This window comes from Rhinolophus hipposideros (genome assembly GCF_964194185.1).
Source record: "Rhinolophus hipposideros genome assembly, chromosome: 1".
NCBI classification, from domain to species: Eukaryota; Metazoa; Chordata; class Mammalia; order Chiroptera; family Rhinolophidae; genus Rhinolophus; species Rhinolophus hipposideros.
Window position 1 is genome coordinate 82,004,803 of NC_138047.1, and position 12,002 is coordinate 82,016,804.

General features: G+C 37.0%; 1 protein-coding gene across 4 annotated transcripts in view; it reads left to right on the forward strand.

Moving 5' to 3' along the window:
* Positions 1 to 12,002, forward strand: part of EGF (epidermal growth factor) — a 92,358-nt gene that overhangs the window by 21,109 nt on the left and 59,247 nt on the right. For all 4 annotated transcript variants that reach the window (XM_081064345.1, XM_081064344.1, XM_081064346.1 and 1 more), the window contains exons 3-5: positions 865 to 1,046; positions 1,455 to 1,682; positions 2,461 to 2,663. In XM_081064345.1, coding sequence (XP_080920471.1) covers positions 865 to 1,046; positions 1,455 to 1,682; positions 2,461 to 2,663 — 613 coding nt within the window. The remainder of the gene's footprint in view (positions 1 to 864; positions 1,047 to 1,454; positions 1,683 to 2,460; positions 2,664 to 12,002) is intronic.

Below are 12,002 nucleotides of genomic sequence, written 5' to 3' on the forward strand. Positions count from 1 at the left end.
GGTTAATTAGATTGGCAAGAATACTCTGTTTGAGATATAGGAACAGTACAGGCTCATGAGAATATTCCATCTCTGTCCAATCACATTCAATGACATCAGGTTAGTAGCTGGAAATCAGTGATGGTGGGAATATTTACACCATGGGAATCTGCAACTTTATAAGTCAAAGCTTCTCCCCACCTCCCACCCTTCACCCCGCATGAGGACCAGTTAACCTGCATATGCTGGAATTAGGAGATAACCAAGGTTTTTGTCAGGTTATTTTGAAAGAGAGGGCAGGAAACAGTACCCGAGAGGCATAAAGAGAAGCCCTGCTCTTCAGGTCATAGAGTGATAGTGTCAGGGCACTGAAAATTGTAGAAAGGATAGGGCCTCATGGAGGAAGGGCCAGAAGAAAAGTGGGGGCCCTCAGGAGAAATTCATCAGCTTCAGAACTCTGTGCATAGACTCCAAGGGAATCTTGCCAGAATTTGGCAAAGCTTGGAATTGGGTTCATATGAGAATCTGCAAAATTCCATTACCAAGTGGAATTGAATAAATTGTCTTTAAGGTAGCATCGAAATTGCACTATTTCTATAGTTGAAATTATTAATACATTATGGTTGATTGCCTAATAAATGTAGGATAACTTTCCATTTTGAAGTTATGTTATAAATACTATGCCCAGAAATATTCACATGGGAGGGTTAACATTATTGCATGAAAACACTAGCACTGTAGCTGTGATTATTTTATCGTTAAAATAATATTGGGAATGCAGAAAAATGGCAAGAACTTAAAAAATAGACTTTTATACATACAAATAAAAACAATTTTATTGTGAAGAGGAACTATTAATAACAATTTTGAAATTTGATTTTACAGAGAGTATGCAATATAGAGAAAAATGTCTCAGGAATGGCAATAAATTGGATAAATGAAGAACTTATTTGGTCAAATCAACAGGAAGGAATCATTACAGTAACAGATATGAAAGGAAACAATTCCCGTGTTCTCTTAAGCACCTTAAAATATCCTGCAAATGTAGCAGTTGATCCAGTAGAAAGGTAAATTCTGCTGTTTTCAGACACTGAGATGTATTTCAAAATATGGTGAAAATTCATAGACTCACAACATTTTGATTCAAATCGACCTTCTCACTGAGAGTCAGGCCCTCTTGTACAAAAACACCATTTCCAATAGGACATTTGCCTGAATTTGAACCACGGCAGTCTCCCTCCACAAATAGCACTCCTAACTACATGGTTTCCTGCTATGGAAGCATAATTCTCCTCTAACTTGAAATCATATGGAAAATTTTATAATAGGGCAATAAACGTTTGTTGAATCAAATTTTCATTCAAAATAGTCAAACTTGCCCTGTGCAGACATTTGGGGACTACTGAAACCCTGAGAGAGTGGGCCATCTAAGTGACCTGACATTCATTACGTGTCTATGTAATGTTTGCTCTCAGGTTTATATTTTGGTCTTCAGACGTGACTGGCAGCCTTCACAGAGCACATCTCAGTGGTATGGAAGAGAAGATTCTGTTAGAGACATCAGAGAAAATAACAGCTGTGTCATTGGATGTTCTTGATAAACGGCTCTTTTGGGTTCAGTACAGCAGAGAAAGAAGCAATTCTCGTATTTGTTCCTGTGATTATGATGGAGGTTCTGTCCATTTCAGCAAACATCTTACACAGTAAGTTTTGCTTTTGGTGTAAAATAAAACAATTGTCATTTGAAGTTTGTGTGATAAATTAATTTCACATTTGCCAGTAAAACCGATAAAATGGTTTAGCACAGATTCGGGAGTCCAAAAGATTTGAGTTCAAATTTCCAGATTTACCATTTATTAGACAAGTGTCTTTGGGCATGTTACACTACTTCTCTTCATTTTTCTTTAATATGGGGATAATGATAATAGTACATATTTCTTGGGGTTATTGTCAAAGTTAAGTAAAGAAACACAAATAAAAATAATTAACAGAGTATTTGGCATAAATAAATTTTCACATGTTGGTTATAGTTATTCTTTTTGGAATTATTATGTCATATACTTCTGAAACACCTAGCTTTCATTTGATATGCTATTTTGCCAGTAACCTACTCTCCAGCTTATATGGCAAGAGGCGGAAATTAGTCAAATATGAAACAGACAAAACCAGAAGTCCACTCTTATCTTGTTCCTATTTTCTTTCCTATTTTATTTTTATCACACTTATGTACCGAACAGCAAAAGAATGAGACAATGAATCTGAAACTAGAAATTGCATCCTATTAATTCAGATTATTACTACATAAATAAAATTTTAAACTTAATACCTGTTTCTACACCTAAATGAAAAACGAATGTAATGGTAGGTGATTAAAATTCAGACAGTAAATTGAAATGAAGCAAAACTTTGATAAGCCCGGGAAGAAATGTTCTACCATTCTTTGTGTCTTTTTCCTGTTTTTTGTTTGTTTTTTTTTTTTAGGCCCAATTTGTTTGCAATTTCCCTTTTTGGTGACCGAATCTTCTATTCAACGCGGAGAAAGAAGACAATTTGGATAGCTAACAAATATACTGGGAAGGACATGGTTAAAATTAACCTCAACCCATCAATTGTACCACCTGGTGGAATTAAAGTAGTGCACCCACTTGTAGAGCCCAAAGCAGAGGGAGATTCTGGGGCGTCTGGTGAGTTATCTTTGACCTTGAACAGGGTCTGGTAATTAGTCCCCACCCATCCACTAGCTGAAGCCACGTAGGCGTTTATCCTTGATTTCTCCTACTGCCTCACCCCCAATTTCCCATCTACTGCCAAGTCTTTTCCATTTTAACCTCCTAAATACATCTCCAGTGTCCACTTCTCTCTACTGCCATCACCATAGTCCAGACAACCAGCATTTCTTGCCTGGCCTATTGTAGTAGCCACTCAACTAGTCTTTCTATTTTCCCCTTCTGCCTTTAAATAGTTAATCTGATCCATCAGCTCTCCTGCTTAAAATCCTTCAAAAGCTTCCCTTTGCATGCAGATGAAATGCAACATTTTACCAGGCCTATCAATATTTGAGCCCCCTGATCTAGAATGCTCTCTCCTCCTCCTAGCTGGAATCTAACACAGGTTTCTATAGTTCCTCAGGCATGCCCAGGCTTTTGCAGTCACTCTTCTCTCTGCCTAGACTTCTCTTCAGTTCTGAGCTTAAATGTCTTGTCCGCAGATAGGCCTTCTCTGGGCATCCAGTCAAAGCAGACCTCATCTTCTATTTTTCTCTCGGTACACCCTTCATTGAAGTCATCGAAGGGTGTCACTACATATTACTTTGCTTTCTTTTTGATTTTCCTCCCACTTGATGATAAATGCCATGTGGGCAGGGACCATGTTTTTTATTTATTTATCTGCTTAAACACTGTGTGTTCAGTGATTATTTATTTATTTATAAAGAAAGACTTTTAGATATTATTAGTACAATGGATGGATTGACTGAATCTAATCACAGTCTAAAATTTCTAACTTTAAATGTGGACTTCTCTGTTTGAATTCTTTAGCATATTCTTTTTTAAAAATGTAGGCTCCTCAATACGGCTTAAACCGCATAAATGATATTATACTAACATTGGCTTTATTTTAAGAAAGCTTTACAATATCTTTATTTTTATCCCCAAGTAGCCTCCTGAGGTTTGGAAGCAAAGACGAAATGGTTTCTTTTCTCTTCTTCCTCTCTGTTGGATGCCACTGCAGTTTGGTAATAGTGTGGGAAATGAGAGGGACTATGAGTCTGTGCCACAATTAGTGTGTAAATGTGTCCGTACCTGCCCCAGACACAGCTCCTGAAGAGAGCCGTGAAAACCGCACAGGAAGACAGGCATGAGATTTCTGAAGGAAGACTAGAATCTAGGGGAACTGACATTATTACTTCTTATTTCCTCAAGGAGGTAATAGTGTGAGTGCTTTTTTAGTCACATTGGCTGCTGCATAGAAAATAAAATAGAAAAGCGCCACAGGTTGTATTGTCCATAGAAGTAATAGAAAGAGCCATTATTATAGATTGTGTACAGAATTATCCACTCTGGTCTTTACCTATATTATCTCATTTAATCTTCACAAAACTGTATGAATTAGGTGTGATGATTAGTACCATTTTATAGGTTAAAAAGCTGAGGTTCAGAGATGTCACAGTTGCACGTTCAGAGTCACACTGTGGTGGGATTGGGATTTGAACCCAGGCAGAGGGACAGCATGCTGCCTCCCCAACTCACTCTCACTATTACTTCTCATTTCATATCTTAGATTTTGCCTTATTTTGGTGGGGGGGGACTTGTAATTCGGCATATTATTGTCTATCGACGGCCTTCCTCTGGTGGTTAAATATTTCAGTTTGCACAGATCATGGGGTTAAATAACATTTCTCTCTAAGTTTTGTTTTCCATTTCAGGAACTAAGAAAACCTCTCTCTCTCTCTCTCTCTCTCTCTCTCTCTCTCTCTCTCTCTCTCTCTCTCTCTCTCTCTCTCGCGCGCGCGCGCACACACACACACACACACACACACACACACACACACACACACACACACTTCTCCCCTGGCTGTCTTAAAACAGACATAGAATTGATCTCACATTTTTGCTGGCATGATTAAGTTGATGAGGCAATAGTGCTCTCCTGGCTGCCTGCCTTGACAACCATATTATTATTTGAATCTCAAAAGTAGTGTGGGAACATTTCTGTAACAATCTGAATGACATTATTTCAACCTCAATTTCTGGGGATTTGATAGCTCACAGACATTATCTTTTTAAAGGCACAAACATTTTTGTTTTCCCTGGATTCCTTTAAAGGTGGATTTCAGTTTTAAGCTCATAAAAGAATTTCAAAAGCATATCCTTTGGAAAACGAAGGGTATCCATCATCAACACAGTGCAAAATACTTTGCATTCATTTCATGCACAAAAGTATTGCTGAATTCTGAGAGTCCACAGAAGAGAATTGCCTTCACCTGAAAATGTACATGTTTATGGAAGTGATTAGTGTAGCTAAAACGGCCCAGGTGGGACACTGATTCATTTTGATTATGTTATTGCTGGAGTGTCTACCGTAAACCTTTGGTTATTTGGAAACCTCTAGAAAAGAATTATCCTAGATATATGATCATTTCTTCTCCACATGATTTCTTTTCTAAATTTTTTTACTGAGGTAAAATACACATAACATAAAATTTACCATCTTAGCCATTTTTTAAGGGCACAGTTCAATGGCATTAAGTACATTCACATTGTTATGCAACCATCACCAACATCCATCTCCATAGCTCTCTTCACCTTGTAAAACTGATATGCCCATTAAACTGTAACTCCTCTCAGCCCCTGGCAACCACCATTCTACTTTCTGTCTCTATGATTTTGACTACTCTAAGTACCTCATATAATGCAATCATATAGTATTTGTCTTTTGTAACTAGCTTATTTCATTTAGCCTGATGTCATCAAGGTTCATCCATGTTGTTATATATGTCAGAATTTCTTTCCTCTTCAAGGCTGAAATAATACCCCCATTTTATGCATATACCACATTTGGCCAATTCATTTATCTGTTAATGAATACATGGGTTGCTGCCATGTTCAGCTACTGTGAATAACGTTGTTCAGAACAGGGCACGTTGTGGCTGTTTCTTGTTTTTTTTGTGATGTTCAAGGTTTATCGGCAGTTCAGGTTTTACCGGCCTGGTCCATCCATTTGCGACCCTGCTTTCAATTCTTTTGAGTATATGCCTTCAAGAGAATTGCTGGATCATATGGTGACTGTGCTTGTCATTTTTTGAGGAATCCCCATACTGTTTCCCACAGTGTCTGTGCCGGTTTATAGTCCCACCAGCAGTGCACAAGAATTCCAGTTTCTTCTGTTTCATATAATTTAAAATTATCAATTCAAACAATGAAAATCTGTTATTTTTAATAGAAATCTTAGCAAAGCATGGATTACTATATCTTCTTAACTTATCTATAGATAGTTATTGGTATTTTCTTAATGACTAGGGTCACATTTACAAAGATACATGCCACTTGGGCAAGCATGGGACTGTGTGGGGACAGAGTCCCAGGGAGCAGTTTCCAGGCTCTCAGCCTCACGTGGAAAGGTGCTGACTTGGTTATTAGATGGCCATCAGCTGTAATTAGATGGCCATCCGCTGTGGCTGGGTGGCCATCCCCTGTTACCGATTAACCATTAGCCACTGCTATAACTGCCGTGGCTATGGGGTTGGTTAGTTGGCAGAGAAGCGGACAGCGGATTGCGCATCGTGTGGCTCCTGCTTCCTGTTTCTTCAACCCAGCCACCAGCGAGAATATAGTGGTATGACTCCCCTATCTATGGCTCCTTTGGTGTTGCTTTTTGGCCTCACCATAGCCTGTGTTCTCTTCTATTTTTATTTTATTTTTATTAGTTTAAGGTGTACAAAACAATGTAATAGTTAAACCTTTATCATTTATATCCCTCACTCAGTGATAATCCCCTGCCCCCCATTTACTGCCTCTCTGACATCGCACACAGCCATTACATTTCCACTGTCTCTATTCCTAATGCTGTACTTCACTTCTTGTAACCATATATATAGATAGATAGATAGATAAATATATATAATATATAAATATGTATATATGGATTTATATACATATAAAATTGTAGCTGACATTCATTATTGTTCAGCTTCAGCTTCAGGTGTAGTGATCAGGCATCTATATCATCCCTGAGGTGGTCTCCCTAATGAGACAAGTGTCCATCGGATACTCTACAAAATCTTTACAACATTATTGATTACATTCCCCAAATTGACTTTTGTATCCCTGTGGCAATCTTGTCACCAAAGGTGCTTTCTAATCTCCTCACCTTCCCCCTTATCCCCTCCCCCGCCCCCATCTAGCAACCCTCAGTTTTTCCTCTATGTCTTTGAGACTGTTTCTGATTAGTTCATTCATTTATTCTAAGTGAAATAAGTCAGACAGAGAAAGACAAATCCCATATGATCTCACTTATATGAGGAATCTAAAGAAAAGAATAAATATCCTGCGTTCTTGTGTGGGGAGCAGGAGCTGAGTCCCCGCATGACAGACTGGTTTGAGGTAAAGCTGGATTTTTAATACAGGTTTGTCCTGACACCAATGGCTCCCACTTGAAATGCCCTTTCAACGGTTGGAATGGCTCTTTATCATTTTTCTGTCATCTTTCTTACTGTTGTCTCTCACTGCTAGTGTCTGCACGCCTGGCTGTGACCTCTGTTTACCTCCTAATCTGGGGCTTTTTCTTGACATTTGTTTATGGAGGAAACCAGATCACCTGTCTTGTAGAATTGCCCACATTCTGGATTTTGCAGATTATATCCCCACAGTGTCATTTAAGATGGTTCTGTATTTCCTTAAATAGGTAGTTTAGGCCTAGAAGCCTGATCAGATTCAAATTTTTGGCAAGAATATTTAGTAGGTGGTACTGCAGGTAGTATTGTATGCTTCCCACTGACCACACCAGGGGGCATATAGTGGCTGGTTCTTGCTCTTTTCGTGATGTTCGAGATTTGTCAGCAGTATGGTGTTGCCAGCCTGGTCCATCCATTACGAAGTTCCTCATCAGCCTTTCGCATAATGGCTTTAGAAGTTATTGTTTATCATTGCCTAGAACCATTTTTTGGTTAGAGGTTCAAAGTGATGACATTCCAAGTCTATCATTGTTTATGCATTTATTAACTAAAGAACTTTACCACATCAGCTATATGATTTCCCTGAGAAAGATCTTTTATAGGAAAGGTAAATTAAATGCTTGATTCTTTCCCCAATTTATGTTTTCAGAATAAGGGTTGGTACAGCCTCCAAAGGTAATCTTTTTTTTTTTAAGCATCTTTATAAACTCATGGATTTAAAACGTATTTGCCATGTTTTTATTTATTGCAGTTATCATTTTGACACTCAAATTATACCATTTGTTTTCTAGGAGGAGCCCTGATTTGAGGCTTTTAGTCTTCATGGGAGAGATGACCAATAGGGTCACCTCTCCTGCTGTCTCCCAGTAACTGCCCTGGGAGGTATGGAAGCTGGGCTGAGGCTATGTCTGGGTTCGACAAGAAAGACCACTGGAATCATGTAGCCATTTGTGCCATCAGGGAATGCAGTGAGGAGTGGAGATGGGAACAATGGGAGAGAAGAATACACACCTTGCATTTTCATGTTCAAGCAGTGGGCTGGCCAAACTTGTCAGAAATGGGTATAAAATAGGAAAGACTGAGTGGGCACGACCAGCTCTATTGAGAGTAAAAAGCATTTATTTTTTAACTGCTAGGAGACTGTTGATTTGTTTACTTTATTATTCTTAGAGGGGTTTAGATGATTAAGAATACCAAGTAGATGAATTCTGGCTAAGTAATTTTTTAAACCTATGATTACAAAGTCTAGTAGCACAAAATGATCATTCTTGTATTTTCTTCCTCGTTATTTTCTATGAACAAAGAAGAATAAACTTCTATATTGTACAGTTTGGGAAGTGTTTTGAGGAAGTTGAGGGAATAATTTATTAGGGAACTCTAATGAGAAAGACAATAAATAAACAAAAATATGACTATGGATTATAGAAAAAATATATTGTTTATATGTAACTTTATATTTTTTATATTCATATATTATATATAATATAAGACATATATTATATATAATAGTGTACATATTACATATAATATGTACATTATATGTATCATAGAAATATAGGCATACTTCAGAGATCCTGCGGGTTCAGTTCCAGATCACCACAATAAAGCAAATATCACGATAAAGGAAGTCACACATATTTTTTAGTTTCCCAGTGTATATAAAAGTTGTGTTTGCACTATACTGTAGTCTATTAAGTGTGCAATAGCATTAAGTCTGAAAAAACAATGTATATTCCTTTAATTTTTAATTAAAACACTTTATTGCTAAATAATGGTAACTGTCATCTGATTCTTCAGAGAGTTGTAATCTTTTCCCGTAGAGAGTCTTGCCTCAATGATGATGGCTGTTGAGTGATCAGGATGAGGTTGGCTGTGGCAATTTCTTAAAATAAGAATGAAGTTTGCCACATCGATTGATTATCTCTTTTGCAAACAATTTCTCTGTAACATGTGGTGCTGTTTCTTGGTGTTTCACCCACAGTAGAACTTCTTTCAAAATTGAAGTTAGTCCTCTCAAACCTTGCCTTTGCATCATTAACTAAGTTTATGTAATATTCTAAATCTTTTGTTGTAATTTGAACAATCTTCACAGCATCTTCACCAGGAGTAGATTCCATGTCAAGAAACCACTTTCTTTGCTCATCCATAAGAAGCAACTCTTCTGTTCAAATTTTATCATGAGATTGGAGCAATTCAGTCACACTTTCAAGCTCCAATCTAATCCTGGTTCTTTTGCTATTTCTACCATATCTACAGTTACTTACTCCACTGAAGGCTAGAACCCCTCAAAGTCATCCATGCGGGTCCAAATCAACTTCTTTCAAATTCCTGTTGGGGTTGATGTTTTAGTCTCTTCCCATGAATCATGAATGTTCTTAATGACATATTGACTAGTGAACTCTTTCCAAAAGGTTTTCAATTCATTTTTCCCAGCTCCATCAGAGGAATCACTATATGGCAGCTATAACCTCACAAAATGTATTTCTTAAATAATAAGACTAGAAAGTCAAAATTACCCCTTGACTCATGGCCTGCAGAATGGATGTTGTATTAGTAGGCATGAAAATAACATTAAGCTCATTGTATATCTCATCAGAGATCTTGGGTGACCAGGTGAGTTGTCGGTGAGCAGTTACTTTTTGAAAAGAATTCTTTTTTCTAAATAGTATGTCCAATAATGGGCTTAAAATATTTAGTAAACCATGTTGTAACAGATGTGCTGTCCTCCACACTTTGCATTTTCATTTATGGATCACAGGCAGAGAAGATTTAACATAATTCTTGGGCTCTAGGATTTAGGGAATAGTAATTGAGAATTGGTTTCAACTTAAAATCACCAGCTGTATTAGCCCCTAATAAAAGAGTTAGCCTGTCCTTTGAAGCTCTAAAGCCAGGCATTGACTTCTCTCTAGCTGTGAAAGTTCTAGATGGCATCTTCTTTCAATATAAGTCTGTTTGGTCTACATTGAAAATCTGTTGTGTAGTATAGCTACGTTTGTCAGTTATCTTAGCTAGGTCTTATGGATAATTTGCTGCAGCTTCTATGTCAGTACTTGCTGTTTCATCTTGCACTTTTATGTTATCCAGATGGCTTCTTTCCATAAACCTCATGAACCAGCTTTCTGCTAGCTTCATACTTTCCTTCTGCAACTTTCTCACCTCTCTCAACCTTCCTAGAATTGAAGAGAGTTGGGGCCTTGCTCTGAATTAAAGCTTAAGGAAATGTTGTGGCTGGTTTGATATTCTACCCAGACCACTAAAGCTTTCCCCATATCAACAACAAAGACTGTTTCAACTTCTTCTCATTCATGTGTTCACTGGAGTAGCACTTTTAGTTTCCTAGAAGAACTTTTCCTTTGTATTCACAATTTGGTTAACTGTTTGGTGCAAGAGGCCTAGTTTTGACCTATCTTGGCTTTTGACATGCCTTTCTCACAAACTTAATCATTTGTAACTTTTGATTTAAAGTGAGAGACTTGGGACTCCTCCTTTCACTTGAACACTTAGAAGCTATTGTAGGGTTATTAATTTGCCTAAATTCAGTATTGTTGTGTCTCATAGAATAGGGAGGCCCAAGCAGAGGGATTGTTTACTACTGTTTACTATTGTAAATAATTACAATGATATTATCAAAAATTCCTAATCACAAATTACCATACAAATATAATAATAATTTAAAAGTTTGAAAAAATTGTGAGAATTATCAGAATGTGACACAGAGACATGAAGAGAGCAAATGCTGTTGGAAAAATGGCACTGATAGACTTGCTTGATGCAGGGTTGCCACAAACCTTCAATTCATAAAAAATGTAATGTTTCCGAAGCACAATAAAGTGCAACAAAATGAGGAATGCCTGCAATATACATTTTTCTATAAAAACTCATATTTTACATATAGATATACACATAAGAATACATATATACATATACACAGATTATATATATACATATATATATGTATATATATATATGTATATATATATATAGTAAGGAGATGGGTTCTACAATTGTAAAACGAGCTTGAGTCCAAGTCTTACCTCTTATGACCTATACATGATCCTTAAGGCACTATTTCCTAATCTGTAGAATAGAAGTTAATACTCACTCTGCATAGATCAAAGGCTTGTCATGAAAATTAAATGTGATCATGTAAATGCTTTATAAATGTTCAAATTTTTTATTGAATATGCTAAATATTGAGGGTGCAAAATATTTAGTTACAAAAATGATTAAAATGAATGGGTTCAAATGCAAGAGAATAGTAAGGCTTTTTCGATGAAGTAAGTCTTACAGTAAATTTGACGTAGAAAAAAAAAGGTGTGATCAGCAGGAAGAAAGCAGGATAGGGAATCCCATGTGCATTGTTTCAGAACTGGGCCAGGGTAAAATCCATAGATTTATTTGGCTGTAGTAAAGCTCCTGAGAGCCTGTGTGTTAGCCAGGCAGTTACTGAAGGCACAGTTGGTGGTGCACATTAAACTCTGTGATTAGGAGCTTTAATCTGATCTCAAAGGTAATTAAGCCCCACTGCTGGGATCTGGGAGAGGGTATTATCTGAGGTCAGCAACAGCATTCTGAATGCTAGCTTCGGCCTAATTTGAAGCTCAAGAACAGCAGAAGATTAAGGAGAATAAACAAACAAACAAAAATAGCCCTTACTCCTCTATGTTTTGTCACTTCCTAAAATGACCTTTTTTTTTTATTTTATTTATTTATTTATTTATTTTTATTATTATTATTTTTAATTTATTGGGGTGACAATTGTTAGTGAAATTACATAGATTTCAGGTGAACAATTCTGTATTACATCATGTATAAATCCCATTGTGTGTTCACCACCCAGAGTCAGTTT